Source organism: Palaemon carinicauda, chromosome 9, assembly GCF_036898095.1.
Source record: "Palaemon carinicauda isolate YSFRI2023 chromosome 9, ASM3689809v2, whole genome shotgun sequence".
In the NCBI taxonomy this organism is placed as follows: Eukaryota; Metazoa; Arthropoda; class Malacostraca; order Decapoda; family Palaemonidae; genus Palaemon; species Palaemon carinicauda.
The window spans coordinates 147252274-147272580 of NC_090733.1; the positions used below are offsets into that span (position 1 = coordinate 147252274).

The following is a 20307-nucleotide window of genomic DNA, read 5'->3' on the forward strand; positions in this document are numbered from 1 at the left end:
ACCATTCGCCTTTGCGCGACCGTTCACCCTCGCGCGACCATAGTTCGCGGCGAATTCCACAGCCGGTGGTAGCAGCAGGGACGCGTGCTCCTAGACGGCACTCGGGATCACCTCCATCCAAGCACAGGTTGGTATTGCAAGACGAGGACAGGTCATTACAGCATTCTTCCCCACCTTCTTTTCAGGCAGGTACCGTCGTGTTCACTCCAAAGGATCGCCCGATCCCTTTCACCTTAGCGAGGATTTCGGACTCTGTGTCCTTTGAGCAGCAGACTTGGTTTGGTCCGCTGGCACGGGCGTTAGTGAGGGTTATGAAACCAGCACTCGCCGGCCAGGGTAACAAACCAGCGGCTGTCTCTCCTACGCTGAAGAGAAAGAGAGGAGTGGACTTCGTGGTGACTTCCCCCAGGGCGAAGTTGGTTCCCAAGAGGTCGGTCTCGAGGGTCCCCTCTCCTGCACGAGTACTCTCTCCTTCTCCCGTGGACGAGGCCTTTCCGTCCTCAGGTGAGTCCAGTGGACCGGTAGTCTTCCCCTCGGCACCAGGGGGGGAGACTTCGCTTCAGGCAGGAGAATCGTCTCGTGAGGAAGGGGCCCCTCGAACCTCGTTGTTGGGATCCTGTATCCCTCCTAGGAGGGAGCCCAAGGATTCCAAGACCATCCCTAAATCCTCTGCAAGAATTCGACAGGAACCCACGACTACCCAGGGGAATGTCCACGTATCACCCCAGGAAGAGATTCCTGGGGCAGGAGACTTAGCTGCCAGCCCGCAGGGAGGAGAACAGCAAGAGTCCGAACATGCCTTCTGGCAGGTCCTAAGCCTGATAAGGCAACTTAACAGTCTTACGGATCCAGTCATCCCCCCCCCGTGAAGGCAAAGACACGATTCTGGATGAAGTGTTCGACGTTCGGAAGGCCCCTAAGACCAGTACAGCTCTGCCCTGGTCTCGGGGGCTGAAGAGTGCCAGAGCTAGGGCCAATGCTCACCTTGCACTTCTTGCCTCCTCCAGTCGTTCCACTGCCGGGAACAAACTCATCCCTCCTCCTCGCCTTCAGCAGAGGAGGTATTTCGAGATCCTGGGTGAGCACAACCTCGCTCTTCCTCTCCATCACTCTGTGGAGGAGCTGGCGAAGGGAGTTCCCTTGGAGAAACTCTCTGCCCGGCAGGTGTCGTTCTCGGCGGCAGAGATCCTTAACCACGAGAAGGTCGCTAAGTGTGCCATGCAGGCCACTTCGTGGCTGGACTTCTGGTTAGGATCTCTGGGCATCCTATTGCGATCTGAGGACTTCTCCAAGGAGACCAATAGGAAGGCCCTAGAGACCTTCTTGCTCTCGGGCACCCGCTCCATCGAGTTCTTGGTGCACCAGGTTACCACCCTGTGGGCAAACTCGGTGTTGAAGCGTCGCGATGCTGTGTCCGAGAGATTCCATCCGAAGGTCCCCGCCGTAGATGTGTGTAGGCTCCGACTTGCCTCCCTCCTGGGGGAGAGCCTGTTTGAGCCTCAAGACTTGGAGCGAACGGCTGAGAGGTGGAGGAAATCCAGCACGGACTCTCTCCTCCACAGGGCCCTTACAACTCGGCCCTATAAGCCTCCAGCCCTGCCACAACAGCAGCAACAGCCTCGTAAGGCTCCAAAACAGGCACCGGCAGCTAAGAAAGTGGTGTCTAAGCCCCAGCCCTTTCCAGCCAAGGTCAAGAGGGGTGGTAAGTCCTCCAGGGGAGGCAAGACTTCTAGGGGTGGCGGCCGCGGCCGCAAGCCCTAGGGGTGGCAGTCCCCCTGCGTGTCCACCTGTGGGGGGATGCCTTCAGCGTTGCGTCCGCAGGTGGCAACATCTCGGGGCCGATGCTTGGACGATCTCAGTGATCGGCCAAGGTTATCGCGTCCCGTTCACGTCATCTCAACCTCCCCTGACAGCGAATCCAGTGTCGTTGAGCTCCTATGCCATGGGATCGGCAAAGGGGCTGGCCCTTCAGGCCGAAGTCAAGACCATGTTCGAGAAGGGTGCTCACCAGGAGGTCGTGAACGGCTCTCCAGGCTTCTTCAGTCGACTCTTTCTTGTAAAGAAGGCTACTGGAGGCTGGAGACCCGTCATCGATCTCTCGGCTCTGAACAGGTTTTTCAAACAAACCCGGTTCAGCATGGAGACAGCAGACACGGTCAGACTTGCGGTGAGACCACAAGACTTCATGTGTACACTGGATCTAAAGGATGCGTACTTCCAGATCCCAATCCATCCGTCTTCCAGGAAGTACCTGAGATTCTGCCTAGACAACAAGATCTACCAGTTCAAGGTGCTGTGTTTCGGTCTCTCCACAGCTCCTCAGGTGTTCACCAGAGTGTTCACCCTGATTTCGACTTGGGCGCACAGGAACGGCATTCGTCTCCTTCGTTACCTAGACGATTGGCTGATCCTAGCAGACTCGGAGTCGACCCTTCTTCGACACCGAGACAGGCTTCTAGATCTTTGCCAGGATCTGGGGATCGTGGTAAACCTCGAGAAGTCCTCTCTGCAGCCGTCCCAACGACTGGTTTATCTAGGCATGCTAATAGACACCAATCTCCACAAAGCCTTTCCATCAGACGACCGGATAGCAAGGCTGAGGAGGGTGGCGGAACCTTTCCTCAGGCGAAAAGAACTCCCCGCCCAATCGTGGTTGCGTCTCTTGGGCCACCTATCCTCCCTGGCCCGTCTGGTTCCAAACAGCCGCCTCAGGATGAGATCCCTTCAATGGCGGCTCAAGTCCCGGTGGAATCAAGGATCCGATTCCCCGGACATTCTGATCCCAATGGGGTCTCTGGAACAGACGGACTTGCGGTGGTGGCTGGCCGACGAGAACCTGCGAAAGGGAGTGAGTCTTCTCGTCCTTCCCCCGGAATTGACTCTGTTTTCGGACGCGTCAAAAGAAGGGTGGGGGGCGCACGTTCTGAACCAGAGGGCCTCAGGCCTTTGGTCAGAATCAGAAAAGTGCCTACACATCAACCTGCTAGAATTGAAGGCCGTCTTTCTGGCCCTTCAACAGTTCCAACGGTTCCTGGCGGGTCACTCCGTGGTGGTGATGAGCGACAACACCACTGTAGTGGCTTATATCAACAAGCAGGGAGGCACTTTTTCGCAACAGCTATCCCATCTTGCAGTAGAGACTCTGAGGTGGACCGAAACCCACTCGATAACACTATCAGCTCGCTTCATTCCTGGCAAGAGGAATGTGCTCGCCGACAGTCTGAGCAGGGCTTCGCAGATAGTGAGTACCGAGTGGTCTTTGGATCCTCAGATAGCCAACAAAGTCCTGACTTTGTGTGGTTCCTCGACGGTGGACTTGTTCGCGACAGCCTTGAACTTCAAGCTGCCCCTGTACTGCTCACCAGTCCCGGACCCCAAGGCACGCTGGCAAGATGCTTTTCAGCAACGGTGGGACAACATCGACGTGTACGCCTTCCCACCATTCTGTCTGATGAGAAGGGTGCTCAACAGGACCAGACTATCGGTCAACTGTTCCATGACTCTAGTAGCTCCGCTATGGCATCACGCGGAATGGTTTCCGGACCTTCTGCAACTCCTGACGGAACTCCCAAGGGAGCTTCCTCCACGACACGAGCTTCTCAGACAACCCCACTCCGGTGTCCCTCACAGGGCCGTAGCCTCGCTTCGGCTTCACGCCTGGAGACTATCCAGCGTCTCCTCGAGGAGAGAGGCTTTTCGCAACAGGTTGCGGGGAGAATGTCTCGGCACCTGCGAAGGTCCTCTGAGGGAGTCTACCAAGCGAAGTGGAGAGTCTTTTGTGGTTGGTGTCGTGGAAGGGGTATCTCTCCACTCGATGCCACTATTCCAGCAATAGCGGACTTCCTTGTGTATCTGCGAGAAGAAATGCGCCTTTCTATCTCGGCAGTGAAAGGCTATCGCTCAGCCTTAAGCTTGGCCTTCAGATTGAAGGGCGTGGATATTTCTTCATCGCTAGAACTCTCTTTACTCATACGTAGCTTTGAGCTTACCTGCCCCCAGTCGGAAGTGAGACCCCCTCCTTGGAACGTGGTTCGAGTTCTCAGGTCTCTCAAGAGACCTCCCTTCGAGCCATTACGCCAGGCCTCCGATCGCCACCTGTCTTGGAAGACGGCTTTCCTACTCGCCTTGGCCTCGGCCAAGCGAGTTAGTGAACTTCATGGTCTCTCGTACGACATCGCCCATTCAAGGGGATGGGGGGAGGTAACGTTCAGGTTCGTCCCTGAGTTTGTGGCCAAGACTCAGAATCCTGGAGTGCCGGATCCTCGGTTCGACTCTTTCAGGATCGTGAGTCTCCGTTCTGTAACAAACGACCCAGACCAGCTGCTACTATGCCCAGTGAGGTGTCTGAGGTACTACTTGAAGAGAACGGCTGCAGTCCGTCCTCATGTGCGAGCTTTGTTTGTGAGCACAGGCAGGACAAAGAGGAGGGTCACAAGGAACACCATCTCTGCTTGGATTCGAAGGGTTATCCACCATGCCCTGAATCCTGACCCTCCTCCGTCACGTCGCCCTCGGGCCCACGATGTCAGGGGTATTGCTACATCCCTGGCCTTCAAGAGAAACTTCTCTGTGACGCAGGTACTTCAAGCGGGGGTCTGGAAGCGTCAAACGACCTTCACAGCCCACTACCTGCAAGACGTGACCCACAGGAGCCTCGATACGTTCTCTATCGGCCCTGTGGTGGCTGCACAACAGCTGGTCTAACCTCAGGTTCCTTTTTGGACAAGTAGCAGTAGGTTGAGGGCGTTGTTACCCGGTCTTAGTCTGTGTGAATGAAAGAGTATGTCTGACCCTTACTTCTTTCTTCATTCTCCCCTCTCTTGGGGAAGCAGCATCCTGGTCCTCGCATAGCTGACCTCGACCTCTGCAGGTAACCCATGCTGCTTTGTGCTCCTAGTATTAAGCTTAATACTGTTGCGTCTCCCATACCCTGACGAGGTGGTATGGGGAACGTCCTATCCTAGAATTCCTATCTGAAGGTCTCAAGGTCAACTTCATAGGACGAGTCACACTCTCCTCCTCACACTACTTATGTAGGCCACTCGTTCCTAGCGATGCTAGGAACCTGTGAGGTACAGGGGCTCCCTCTCTCTAGTGCTGCTCACTAAGGGATCGAGCCCCCGGGCAAGCCGAAGTCAGTAAGGCTGGGGACTTTCCACCCTTCCTAAGGGGTAAGTCACCCTTTGTAAATAGCGTGGTTTGTATTTCGGTTACGGAACAAATGACAAATTCGAAGATAATTTGTATTTTTCCTAACCATACAAACCTTAGCTATTTACACATATGTGCCCGCCATCCCTGACCCCCAAGTCAAGTCCTACCTCTAAGTGAAGTGAAGCAAGTCACCGGTGGGTGGAGGGGGGAAGGGTAGCAAGCTACCCTTCCCCACCCCCCGCTAACTAGCGCGGGGGTAATTAACCCTCGTTAAAAACTATTGGCTCGTCATTAAAGCTGCGCTAAAAGTAAACCCTTTGTAAATAGCTAAGGTTTGTATGGTTAGGAAAAATACAAATTATCTTCGAATTTGTCATATTCAATAGACACAACCAGAGAGGGATTCAATGTACTGTATTACTATCTGGTCAATCAAAGGACCCAATAACTCTAGCGGTAATATCTCATTAAACCTTTGTCTTATCAAAACAATGTGATTGGAATTTCTTACACAAATATATTGGGTTTGCATTGAAAAACATGCTTGATGTTTGAATGCATAGTTTGTAGCTTTCAGAGATTTTATTTATAATTTTTAACCATGAATATTTTATTTTGCAGAAAGTTTGGACCTCTGCCAGATATGGACGAATGTGGGAAGTTCAGGCCTGGCTTGCAGAAGGGGGCGATGTTAATGCAGCCACGAGCTATGGGCTAACACTTCTCAATGCTGCTGCATCTTGTGGCCGTACAGCTGTAGTTAAAGACCTCATGAACTATCCGAACCTGCATATTAACACCGTAGAAGATGGCAAGACAGCATTGCATAATGCCATAGAGTATGGTCATGACTCCATTGTGAAGCTTCTTTTGAATTCCAACTTGAAGGTAAGCATCCAGTTACAGTAATAAATGTTTATCTAGTGCTCTAAATTTCCAGTACAGTACTAGGAACTTTATTCACTTGTACCAGAGTTCAGCTGACATAATTTTAAGTTCTTAGCATTATAGATATTTGATTAGTGTTCTATCAATAACTGAATTCCAGAACTACATACTCTTATTTTCGCTCTCCTTGATGGTTTTAAAATTGTCGTTTCAACTCTTAATTTCATTGATTTTGCGTGCTTAACAATGGGTTGACAGTGCTAATAGAATGGTCCCAAAAAATGGCAAATGCATTTTAACTATGGGGAATGCAAAGTTATGGGCATAGGTTATTGTAACCGACAAACAGATTACTCACTATTGGGTAATGAAATAAAAAGTGTGTCCCCGGAGGAAGATCTCGGCATTATTATTAGCAAAGATTTGAAGTTAATCAAACAGACCATAAAAGCTGAAAAGGAAGCACAAAAACTAATTGGTCTCATAAAGAGGGACAATTCAAATACAGAACTAAAGCCCCTGCACTTCAGGTGTACACATCACTAGTGAGACCCCATCCAGAATACAGAGTACAATTCTGGGCTCCAAGTATTCAAAAACATATAAATAGACTAGAAGCAGTACAAGCTAGGGCCACCAAACTACAGTAGTTTCAACACTAAGGCAATTTGGATATAGAAGGAGGATGGAACGTTTGAACTTATTTGATGTACTGTATAAACTCGATGACTAAGGGGACACTTAATAGAGGCGGTCAAATTATTAAAAGGAATAACATATGGAGTTTTAAATATTAAACTTAGCCGGTGAATATATAATAGCTGACGTCTCCGACGGCTCGACAGATTCCAAAAACTCGCGAGCGATCGCCGTGAAGGTTGCGGGTGTGACCACCAGCGCCGACTATCGGCCAGATACCGCATATACTTGTCAACATCTCCAGTTCTTCTCTGTCGGTCTTGTCGACAAGTTGGTTCCGCTCGCTTTATGACCTTGAGTTTTCTACCAAATTGGTGAAGTACTTGGTTTTTGGTTTTATTGCTTTCGCCGTGTTGGATTATTCAATACTATCTTCAAAAGAAATGCTTTTGGAAGGAGAGGAAAAGTGTTTTGCCCTTGCTTTTTTTTTTAATCTCTGGTTTTTCCATAGAGAAAAGATGGCCGACCCTTCCCTCAGTGTACGGAAGTGTGTTTAAGGCTTTTAGTAATTATTTTATCACTTTATAAATTATTGTTGATATTTATAAATTTTCCTCTATATATTTTATATCTCACCCGCCTTTATTAGGCCTCTTCGATTAGCTTTCCATTTATACTAAACATCAAGATAAATTTTATGTTTTGTTTATATGCGGCCCAACCCTCACTGCTGTTTACTACGTGACGTTTGAACGTCAGCCACGGCAGTCACAGGTTGATCCGAAGTTAGATATGCTGTTAAAGCTTTCTTCTTCAATAGAAGCTTTCGATCTTGTTCCTGTGCGAAAGGATCCTTTGCTTTTTGTACGTCACGGTTCTGGGATACGTGATTCGGGTCTTCAACCTTCTAGACGAGCTTTGTTACGCCACGCTGACGTTATCTCTAGTGACAGCTTTGCTGTTAAGCGAGATGCGGAGCATAAATCTCGATGTAACTTTGATCGCTTTGAACGTCAGCCACCGCAGTCACAGCGTGACGTTGAGATGCAGAACGTGACGTTGAGCGGTGGACGCCGTAGACATGACGTGACGTCGAGGGTCAGTCATCGTAGTTACGATATAGCATCGAACAGCAGTCACCGCTGTTACTACGGGACGTTTGAACGTCAGTTACTTCTGTCACGACGTGTAGTAGAATAACATTCTCTGCAGTCACAACGTGACATCGACCCTCCAACTTTAACTTCTGTTCATATACAAGTGGATGTAGCCTGTCAGGCTTTTCCTTCACGTCATTCTGAATATAAATCTCCTTCTCGCAAGACTTTAGTTTTATCAGATGATGTGCCTTCTGAAGAAGTTGATGACCCCCTTTCAACTAATGTACCTTTGGGGAGTCATTCAGAAGAGGAGTAACCTAGGGTGGTCCAACAATCCCTTGTATTGTAATTATGAATTTCTTTAGTGAAATTTTGTCCTAGACTTTCTTCGACGCCTGCTTTTACGAAGTCAGTTCTCTTTTGTTCTTCCAAGAGGGCCATGCTCTCCCTGGGAGACTGGTTGGAATCCAGGAGAAGTTTAGGAAAGTCTGCTTTTGCTTTTCCTCCTTCTTAATTAGCTTCTCGCTCGGGCATCTGGTGTGACACAGGAGAAGCTCGAGGAGAAGTTCTCGGCTTGGGAGTACCTGCCTCTGCCCAAGGAGACTTCTTAAGGCTTGTGGACTCTCCTCGTCGTCTAGCCATGAGACGCTCCAAGATTTTATGGTCGGCTTCAGAGCTAGACCATCTCCTGTTAGGAGTTTTTTCGAGCGTTTGAAGTTTATTTGTTGGATTGGTCCCTGGGAGCCTTAAGTAAGAAGGTCTCTCCAGCTGTCAATGTATTGCTGTACAATTATGTCATGCATGAACAAGGCTATCAGGGATGGCTCCAATGATCTGACAGCCACGTTCACTGCAGGAACAAGGCTATCAGGGATGGCTCCAATGATCTGGCAGCCACGTTCACTGCAGGAGTACTTAAGATGTAAGTGCGCTCATGTGTTCATTGTCAAGACAAACTTCACGATGAAGACTACCAAATCTGTTTTGGCAGCAGTAAGGGAAGGCGACTGGATGGTCTCTCTCGACCTTCAGGATGCATACTTCCACATCCCGATTCATCCAAACTTTCAACAACATCTGAGGTTTGTGGACGGGAAAGTAATGTACCAATTTCGAGCACTGTACTTCGGCCTCATTCCTGCTCCTCTTGTTTTTACAAGGCCCTTGCAAAATGTAGCAAGCTTTCTACATTTTTTGAGGATTCAGAGCCTCCCTTTATTTTGACGACTGGCTAATCAGGGCGTCGTCATTATATCGCTGTCTGGAGAGCCTCTAATGGACATTAGACCTAACCAAGGAGCTAGGTCTCATAGTGAACGTAGAGAAGTCGTAACTTACAGTACCCCATCCCAGACTATTCTTTATTTGGGAATGGAGATACAGTGTCGGATTTTTCGGGCCTTTTCGTCTCCCACAAGAATGGAACAAGCTCTGTTAAAAGTCCTTCACTTGCAAGAGAAAAACAGTTGCTCTGTAAGAGTTTGAACTAGCCTCGTGGGAACTCTTTCATCGCTGGAGTAGTTTATCTCTCTGGGGAGACTCAACCTATGCCATCTCCAATTTCACCTAAACCATTGGAACAAGGAGAAGGGCTTAGAGAGTATCTCTTTCCCAATCTCCTACTCAGTCTAGACATGTCTGACTTGGTGGGACAGCAACATCAGACTTCGAGAAGGTCTTTCTCTTGCGATCAAGAACACAAACCATGTGTTGTATTCAGATGCATCGGATTTGGGTTAGGGAGCTCCACTGGACAGTCTGGAATGCTCGGGTCTTTGATCCACGGATCAGAAGGGACTCCATTTAAGGCAAGTAACATCTCTCCTTTGGCGAGATTTGTGCAAGGAAAAATGAATGTCTTGGCGGACTGCCTCAGCAGAAGAGGACAAGTCATCTCCATGGAGTGGACGTTGCATAAGACTGTGTGCAAGAAGCTATGGATGACATGGGGTCAACCCACCATAGATCTTTTTGCGACTTCACTGACAAAGAGGCTCTCGACTTAGTGCTTTCCAGTTCCAGATCCAGAAGCAGCCCACATAGACGCTTTCCTGCTGGACTGGTCTCACCTGGACGTTTATGCCTTTCCACCTTTCAAGATCCTAAACAAGGTGCTGCAGAAGTTCACCTCTCACGAAGGGACCAGGTTGACATTGGTTGCTCCACTCTGGCCCGCGAGAGAGTGGTTCACAGAGGTACTTCTATGGCTGGTAGACGTTCCAAGAAGTCTGCCGTTACGGATGGATCTCTTGCGACAGCCTCACGTAAAGAGATTTCATCAAAGCCTCTCCACGCTTCGTCTAACTGCCTTCAGACTATCGAAAGACTCTCTTGAGCTCGAGGGTTTTCGAAGGAGGCAGCTAGAGCGATCGCGAGGGCTAGAAGATCCTCTACCATCAGGATCTATCAGTCGAAATGGGAGGTACATGTATTTAGAGACTGGTGCAAGTCCTCCTCTATTTCCTCTTCCAAGTGCCTCTGTAGCGCAGATTGCGGATTTTCTGCCTTATCTGAGAAACGGTCGCTCCCTCTCTGCATCCACCATTAAAGGCTACAGAAGCATGTTAGCTTCTGTTTTCAGGCATAAGGGTTTGGATCTTTCTAATAACAAAGATCTCCAAGACCTGCTTAAGTCTTTCGAGACTTCCAAGGAGCGTCATATTTCGACTCCTGCCTGGAACTTGGACGTGGTCCTACAGTTCCTTATGTCAGACAGGTTTGAACCATTAAATTCAGCCTCCCTGAAGGATCTTACCCTCAAGACACTTTTTTTTTGGTGAGCTTGGCTTCGGCTAAAAGGGTTAGTGAGATACATGCTTTTAGCAAGAACATCGGCTTCTCCGCTAATAAAGCAGTATGCGCTCTTCAACTTGTTTTTTTTTTTTTTTTTTTTTTTTTGGCCAAGAATGAACTTCCGTCTCGTCCTTGGCCTAAATCATTTGATATCCCCAGTCTTTCTGAGATTGTGGGGAATGAAGTTGAAAGAGTGCTGTGCCCCGTTAGAGCTCTTAAATTTTGTTTATCCAGAACTAAACCGCGACGAGGTTGTTCAGAGGCTTTATGGTGCTCCGTTAAAAAGTCCTCTTTGCCCATGTCTAAGAATGCGTGGTCTTATTTTATTAGACTTTTGATTCGGGAGGCACACTCTCAATTAAGTGAGAAGGATCATAATTTACTTAAAGTCAAGGCTCATGAAGTTAGAGCGATAGCAACTTCTGTAGCGTTTAAGCAAAATAGACCCATTAAAAGTATTATGGACGCGACCTTTTGGAGAGGCAAGTCGGTTTTTGCTTCATATTACTTGAAAGATGTCCAGACTCTTTATGAGGACTGCTACACACTGGGACCATTCGTAGCAGTGAGTGCAGTAGTGGGTGAAGGCTCTACCACTACATTCCCTTAATCCCAATATCCTTTTAATCTACTCTTGAAATTTTTAATCTTATTTTGGGTTGTACGGGAGACTAAGAAGTCTTTCGCAATCTTTTTGATTTGGCGGGTGGTCAAAATATTGTTTCTTGAGAGCGCCCAAATTAAGGGTATTGATGAGGTCCTGTTATAGGGGTGTTCACCCTGGTTATAGCAGATCCTGGGAGTCTTTCAGCATCCTAAGAGGATCGCTGGGCTTCGTGAGGATAGCGGACTAATGAGGCAGAGTAATAATCAGAGTCTGCTTCCTTACCAGGTACCTATACTTAAGTCTGTTTTTTGAATAGTTGTCAAAAACTCTTGAGCATATACGCCTTTATTGTATTAATACTGGTCTCTACCCACCACCATGGGTGTGAACCAGCTATTATATATTCACCGGCTAAGTTTAATATTTAAAAATGATATTTTGATTATAAAATAAATTTTTGAATATACTTACCCGGTGAATATATAAATTAAAGGCCCTCCCTTCCTCCCCGATAGAGACCTAGGGGACTGAGAAGAACTGGAGATGTTGACAAGTATATGCGGTATCTGGCCGATAGTCGGCGCTGGTGGTCACACCCGCAACCTTCACGGCGATCGCTCGCGAGTTTTTGGAATCTGTCGAGCCGTCGGAGACGTCAGCTATTATATATTCACCGGGTAAGTATATTCGAATATTTATTTTATAATCAAAATATCATATTATAACTATCTATTCATGCTAAGCCCAAATCAGTCTATAGGTAACGGATACAAACTAGAATTGAAAAGATATAACACCACTCAATGTGGTGATTTCTTTGTATACAAAATAGCAGATACGTGGAACAGATTTCCAGCGGATGTAGTAAACTGAAGCACAAGAATGAGTTAGACAAGATTGTAAGAACTCTCTTAAATGTCTAAACTAAGTCGCTCTACTGAAGTGCAAATGGAGTCTCTGCGGATGTTCTGAAACGTCTTTGAGACTTCCAAAATCCTTTTAAGTCTTTTGACACATCCAAAATCCTTTTAACACTCTCTCTCTCTCTCTCTCTCTCTCTCTCTCTCTCTCTCTCTCTCTCTCTCTCTCTCGTGCTGAAAAATTACGCCTGAACGATGTAAATGAAATTAGATTAATAATTGATCAATTATAACACAGCTGAGCCATGAATATCCTCATTGGGTGTTAGTGATCAATATGAATACCCTATATTTAAATAATATGAGTGTTGGTTTGAGTTTAAAGATGCAGGAGTGGTAGTAGTGCTGGTCATGGTAGGCATTTTGGGACTGGTGCGTTTCATGTTTTTAAAGTGGCGCTAAGCACATGGGTGTTTTTGTCTGAGCTATTGAAAATAGTTGAGTACCAAACACAATCGCTCTGAGGATAACCCTTAAGGTATAATGAAATACAGTATTCATGATAATTGAAAACTATTATTGGATGGATCAGCCTTTAATTGAGATCAGTCCAGGGGTTGTTACATTACATTAATGTACTTTATTGTGTGTATCTTGCACACCAGTGACCTTTTTTCTAATTATGTACTTTGGTGAGTTTTTCCTGGTTTTTATTTCTAAGTAAATATTTCTAGAGAATTTTTTCTCTGTTAAGTTGGAAGATACCCATAGCAGGATTCCTTTAATATCTTTATCATTTTCTGGTTTTAATGGTATTAAAACTAGATGAAAGGCAAATTAGTTTACTACATCAGCACCTGCCTTTTCCAACTTCACAAATTACCCATTATGCATTTGGTAGTTATTTAGTCTCCAAGTAACATAGCATCTATTTGTTTACTCAAGAAATATATATGGTTATATCCTCTTGAAAGATGTCTTGTGTGGTATTTGTACTACTAAGGGAGAGCAGATTCTAGAATATCTAAAGGATTAAAGATTTTTAATATGATGTTAGTGTTCCTTTCCAACATGGATTCCTTGGAAAATCTGTTGCTTAAATACCCTCCTCCCAGCCTCTCCAATCAGCTTTCCTTTCAATTAATTCCACTAACAGAAACCTGTAATGACAGCTGTTTAAATGTCGTTGTGTAATCTCATAATCCAATCCAGTCGAGTTGAAGAGAACTGACGTTTCAGAGAGGAAATCTTATGTTAATTTATTCCCAATGTAGAGTCTGCTTACGTGGACAGTATACTGTATCATTAACCCTTTTACCCCCAAAGGACATACTGGTACGTTTCACAAAACTCATCCCTTTACCCCATGGACGTACTGGTACGTCCTTGCAAAAAACTATTTGAAATTTTTTTCATAATTTTGATAATTTTTTGAGAAACTTCAGGCATTTCCCAAGAGAATGAGACCAACCTGACCTCTCTATGATGAAAATTAAGGCTGTTAGAGCAATTTTAAAAAAATATACTGTACTGCAAAATGTGCTTGAAAAAAAAATAACTCCTGGGGGTTAAGGGCTGGAAAGTTCCAAATAGCCTGGGGGTAAAAGGGTTAATGAGATGAGTTTTTGTGTTGAAGGGATGAACAGACTCAGTAGATTTAAACATAAATCTTGAAATTACCTGTACATTTTTTGTACTTGAAGTGCAGAATATGTTTATTATGAAGCTTAGTTTTCTTAATATTACATTTCTGAAGTACATGATTCATCATAATTTTTGTATGTTGTTATTTGCCAGTACTGTATTATACAGTACACTGTAGTGCGAATTTGATTCTAAGTGGAAAAAGTAGGCAAATTTTAACTTTGGAAATGCAGTATACAGTACACTGTTGTTAGCACATGAGTTAGATACTTACAGAACCACCTTTTTTTATGCATCAACTGTAGGGTAGTCATTCTCAGTCTAATCACCTGTATCTCCCCTAAAACTTCAGGCATGTGGAACACTATGTTTTCTTAATTTAATTCAATATGGTCATGTCAAGTAATTATCACCAAGTACCAGTGCTTTTTAAATTTATTTTCATCTGATGGTTATTATGCACAGTATTTGCCCCTGTTTAGCTGCTGCTGCCTCCGATACCTTAGATGACCGCGGAGGTAGCAGCAGTAGGGGATTCAGCATTATGAAGCTTCATCTGTGGTGGATAATGTGGGAGGGTGGGCTGTGGCACCCTAGCAGTACCAGCTGAACTCGGTTGAGTCCCTTGTTAGGCTGGAGGAACGTAGAGAGTAGAGGTCCCCTTTTTTGTTTTGTTTCATTTGTTGATGTCGGCTACCCCCCAAAATTGGGGGAAGTGCCTTGGTATATGTATTTATGTGTGTATTTGCTCCTGTTTATGTTTGTGTAGGTTTTTGTGCAAGTTACGTAGGTCACTGTAGATAGTGTTTAGGTGTTCAGAAATTCCATCCTAGAGAATAAATTTAGTTTTTATGTTTCCTCCAAAAGGTTTTACATGGGGTTGATATTTTGAATTTAATCGCATTTATATTTCTAAGATCTTGGCTTGAATGATTGCCTTTTGGTTATTTTATGTTGTTAGTAGTTTATTTAAGGGCACAGTTCTTTATTGTTTTTGTTGTTAGGATTCATATATATTGTGAAAACTAATACATTTTTATGGAATATGAGGTGGTTTTTAGAAATAGTTATTAAAAGAGTCCTCTTGTCAGAAAAATTTATTTTTTTTGTTGAACGAGGCAGGGCATCCTTGGGTAGTACAACGGACCTTCTGTAAAAGAAAGGAGACATGAGTCTTGGTGTTCCTTGAAACTCTGGTAAGGGGTTAAAAAACCCTATTAACAGACATTAGTTAAATGCAATATTGGTGCTTAAGGGAATTCAGTGAGAGCCGGAGCTCTATATTAAAACAATTAAATATAAAAGCACCAGCAATGGTAATGGGGCTGTATCATCTTAAAAGTGATAATAATGACATAAGAATAAATAATCTAAAGCCATCTGCTGACCTCTGAGGGTCGGGGAAGCAGTGACAGGCCCGTAAAATAAATATAAAACACAAGCCGTAGCTAAAGGCAAGGCTAATATAAGTGTGAAGTGTATGGGCGATCTCCGGTGAAGCCGGAGGGCGATGAGAGGTCCTGAATAATTCAATTGTGGCTAATAATTCAATTCTGAAATTTTTAAAACACAAGCCGTAGCTAAAGGCTAAGGCTAAGATAATAGTAAAGCGTATTGACGATCTCCGGTGAAGCCGGAGGGAGATGAAAGGTCCTGAATAATTATATTGTGAATAATAACTCAATTGTAATAACAATGGCTATTGTGTGGATATGGCCGTGGCCTGAGACCGTAGTAAGGGCCACCGGAGGGTCGTATCTAAACAATATGAAGCCCGTCCCATAGGGTTGTAAGTAAACAATATATATATATATATATATATATATAACAATAGTTCTAAAGTCATTGAGAATCCCTCATGGCGGAGTAGAACTCAAGGCGGAGTGGAAAAATGTTCAGAACTACTCCCAAGCCGTAACGGGGAGAGGACGGAACTCGGACCTAATAAATAACGCTAACTATTGAAAAGTAACCCAAACTAAATAACTCGTAAGTTATCATACACCCGTAGGGGGAGAGGTGAGGGAGGGAGAACCCGTTGAACGCACAAAACGGAAAACGGAAAATCCGCTCACCCACCTGAGATAAGAAAGAAAACGAGAGAAAGGGGTAACTCGTGACTGCGAACAGAAAACGGGAACCCCCATCTCTCGCTCCCTTGGACACAAAATCAGGACTAATAAGCACACAACGCTATTATAAACGTATAAAAATAAAATTGTAACATCAAGAAAGACTACGAACGAAGAATAGCGTATGCTATAACCCAAATTAAATGGAAAAGTCGACTGACGAAAAAAAAGCTAGAACGCTAATCTTGTTCGTAGACTGGACTTGCTAGCAAAAAGTACCATGGGAATAATAACGATAATAATAATGACGGTTCAAAAGGCATAAGGCCAGGTACTTAACCAAGAACCCAAGTGACAGAGTACCAAACGGGCAGACTAAGATGAACTCCCCAAGAGAAGGGAACAAACAATGGCCGCCGCGGACGGGCCAGACGGAAATGATAAAACAGACTATACTGGATATAAGACAAAAGCCCGGTACTACAAAAAGCTGTCAAAACAAACTATGGTACTTAACATTGGAATGGGTGAAGATGGAGCTTCGGTCGTGACGAAATAAATCCACAAGTGTGAAAATATGCCGAGAGCACAACAAATTACACACAATTCTAGCAGTCCAAAAAGAAGGATGTTGTTCAGATGGCGCTCGCGTCGGGCGTGGGTGGCGTGGCTCTGGTAGATTGGCTGGTGCCTCTGTATCGGCCCATCCCTTTGACGAAGGAATTAACTAAATGGAAGACAGCCTGTGAATAGTGGCTTTCACGCGCCTTTGCTTTATACACGACACCCACAAGGTGCTCGCGCGAGGGTAGTAACCTCTGCATTCCATGCTTTTATCTTTCTCTGGTATAATTGGAAGATTTTATCAGAAAAGTGTATTAGAAGGACCCCTTTTCACCGGCCGCCACAGGTTGACCCAGAAATAGTTATTAAAAGAGTCCTCTTGTCAGAAAAATTTATTTTTTTATGAGGGAATTTAACTCGGTAGTTTGCCTAAACTTTTTATATTGATAATATTAATACATTTTTATGTCATCTTAGTGTAGAATTTAAGATGTATGAACCATAGAATTCAAGTTTATTTTTTTTTATTTTTAAATTAATACTTAACCCTAGTGTTCCATGTGTCAAGTTAGGTAATCTTATAATTTGGTTATTTTGCAGTGCCACCTAGACCTCACCATCAGTGTTCAGACACCTCCAGGAGTGTATCGTACTGCTATCATGATTGCTGCTGACAAGAAGTACTGGGGACTAGTCGAGGATATTTTAAAGATTCATGACAAAATCTGTCGAGAGGAGGTGGCTTATCTCCTTCCAAGAGCGCAAGATGCTCAGAAGTGGAGTGTAGTTCAGCAACTTCTTCAGAAAGACTTTGTTTTAACCTCTAAAGAATATGTCCCCATATTACGTGAGGCCTACAAACTGAACAGATGGGAGGTAGTCTACGCCATACTGCACAAGGATTTCCGATACAAGAATGAGAGCCTAAATGACTTGTTGTTTGATATGATTGATCAGAGGAACTGGAGACGAGTGGAAGACCTCCTCGGCATGTTCAGCGAAGAAACCAACTATAACGTCAACCTTGTAGACACGGCACTTGAGGGACAGACCAGCAAGTTTGAGCAGATGTTAAAAAAGGGTAAATTTGATGCTCCAACTCTAAATGGCACCCTAATACTTATAGCAGCAGGGGGGAGTAACGAGCAGATCTCTAGAGCTCTTCTGACCCGTGACATATTTTCAGATGACACTTTGCACAATGCTCTATTTCTGGCAGCCAAAAAAAATAACTTGGAGTTGATACCACATCTCTTAACTCAGTTCTTCAATAGAATCAGCTACCATTCCCTCAGCTGTGCTCGTGTTGAATGTAACAAGAGTAGTTTTAGGGATGCTGAACGTCTCTTTGTAAAGGCACTTGACACTAAAATTCAGACAATTTTCCAAAAAATATGAAATTATTTCTAACAGACTGTATTGTATTACTAATGTTCAAATGAGCCCCTTTGTGGAGCAAAATTTTATTTCAGACTTAGCTGCTAGGAAAAACATATTATTTTTCTTTAGTTTGTTTTTTTAGGTTTTTAAGTCACCTGTTGATGGAAGTCAGGGAGTCGGTGGATTTGGGGAGAATTTTAAAGCCTTTACTTAATTAGGAATTTTATTCAGTCAGACATTACTTACCTGGTACAGTATAATGGTCTTACATTGCCACATTAGCGATGTAATATACTATACACACACATATATATATATGTATGAATACTGTATATCTTTTTACCCTCTAAGGGTCCAGTCTGAAGCTCCAGATATGCTCACAGTCCTGAATTTGTTGTTATTTTGACGACGCATAAATGCTGTACTATAAATGTATCTTGTCTGCAAATGTGAAGATGGTTTTACAGTTTCCATTCTATTCCATGTGTGAACTATTCAGGTTGGTGTGATGTGTCTTATGCAAGAGAGTTTGTGCATTCTGGGTATGATTTTTGTGCGAGTGAATTTTTTGCAATTTGGACTGTATTTTTTGTCAAACATAATCAATAAATCCTACAAAAGGTACAGATATTTTGTATGTGGCAAGGACAACTTAGTCAGATTTGTTACAGACATTGCAAGTTGCTGTACTGTATAGTCCTTTCATTGCATATTTTTTCATTGATGTGACATTTCAGTTGAACTTTATTTCTTAACATTCAGTCACAATATAATTATTTTACTTTTAAATTGTGTTTGATTAACCTCTGCAGCAAAACAGTTCTTGTGAAACAGGAAAGCCATGCAGAATTGATCTCCAGCTCTCATTTGAGATTGAAAATAAAGGATTTAGTTTGTGCCAATTACATTGCAAACTAGATTTGTTCATTCACAAATACAAACTTTTGTTATTTATTTATTTATATAAGAGAAATAATTTAGTGGGAGCTGGTCTAGCCATAAAAACTTTTTAACGCAAGGTGTCGGTAACCCTCTGTTAGTGGTTCGTACACCAACCACCCGCTCACATACTCACCTACTCGCTGCTCTTCACTTTTGATTTTGCTACAGTCGAGTGCAGACGTCCATGTCATTCTATCTCGATGTACCTTACCTAATTCACTGGCAGTAATAACTTCATTTTCCTTTTCAGGTGTGTTCGTTGTTGCGGAATTGCAATCATGAGTTTGTCCTGATATCTCTTGTGGCACCTTTATGTCAGCTAAGGAGACAGATCCTCACCAGCTTTGCCCTTCATCCCTTCAAGCAGACGGCACTCCTGCACAGAGGCCATTCTCCCAGTGGGAGTGGCACGATAGACTGGAAGAAGTCTAAAAGGGATTCTTCACCTTTGAGTTCGTCCTTTAAGTTGAAGAAATCCCGACTTCTTTCTCCTGAGGCTAGTACTCTCCCACCTACTTCTTCCCATTTGGTTTCCAGTTAAGACTGATCAGATAAAAGCAATGACCATTTAATACCCAGACAACCCTCTGGTCAGTAAGACCCATTACTTTCTCTCAAAGAGAGTCTAGCTCTTTTGAAGCCTTGTATCAATTGTGGCCTTTGGGCTTTTGGGTTCCCCCACTAAGGAGCAACTCTTGGAGGTGTTTAAGGTAGGGTCACAGTGGGAGTGAACATCTGGCTTCGCAGTGGTTCTGCTGACATAGGTTCTGAGGGGGCTTCCTCCCTTACACAACTTTCTTCCAGAACCACGTGCCAAGAATTTCCACAAGACAGTCGCATCCCAACAACTTCACGCCTGGAGGTTATCCAGCATCTTTCTCAGAGAGGGTTTTTGTGTCCAGTGGGGAAATTGATATCTGGATACCTCAGAAGGCCTTTCAGGAGGTCTTCCATCATTGTCTGAACAGGTGAAGTGGGGAATTTTTTGTGGTGGTTGTCTCCACTCGAAGCCACTATATCCCGGATTGCCAAGTTTTTGTTATGTCCTTGGAAGGAAAAACTCTGCTCAGTCTCGGTGGTGAAAGGCTATCGCTCGGCATTAAGACAAGTCTTTAGACTGAAAGGGGTTGATATTTCCCCTTCAATGGAATTGTCTTTGTTCATACGCAGTTTTGAGCTAACTTGCCGTCAGTCAGAAGTGAGACCACCTCCGTGGAACATAGTCAAAATACTGCCTTCCCTGAAAGCAGCTCCCTATGAACTGTCGATTCGAGGGTTAGATCAGGAATTGTCTGAAAACTTTTTACTTTTTGCAATGGCCTCAATAAAGAGAGTCAGTGAGTTGCATGGACTCTGACATCACCCATTCAAGGGGATGGGGCAAGTTACGCTTTGCTTCATCCCTAACTTTACTACTGTGATTCAGAATCAAGCTATAGCAGACCTTAGGTTTGGGCCTTTCCAGATTTCGAGTCTGGGAAGTAACTGACAACCCTGATCCACTTTTACTGCTTTATTTCGTGTGAGAGCGTTAAGATGTTATCTCAAGCGCACAAGAGAAGCTCACCCTCAGATCAAGTGCCTGTTTGTCAATACGGCCAGGGTTAAGAGAAGAATTACAGAGAATAACGTCTCATTTCGGATTTGGCAGGTCATCGACCATG

The 20307-nt window shown here is 44.5% G+C and overlaps 1 protein-coding gene across 1 annotated transcript in view; it reads left to right on the plus strand.

The window, feature by feature from the left end:
- The window catches only part of LOC137647248 (ankyrin-2-like), a 53887-nt gene extending 35397 nt beyond the window's left edge, over positions 1-18490 (plus strand). The window contains exons 3-4 of the mRNA XM_068380635.1: positions 5776-6042; positions 16922-18490. Of these exons, the coding sequence (XP_068236736.1) occupies positions 5776-6042; positions 16922-17719 (1065 nt within the window). The 3' untranslated portion in view covers positions 17720-18490. The remainder of the gene's footprint in view (positions 1-5775; positions 6043-16921) is intronic.
- Positions 18491-20307: the final 1817 nt, after the last annotated feature.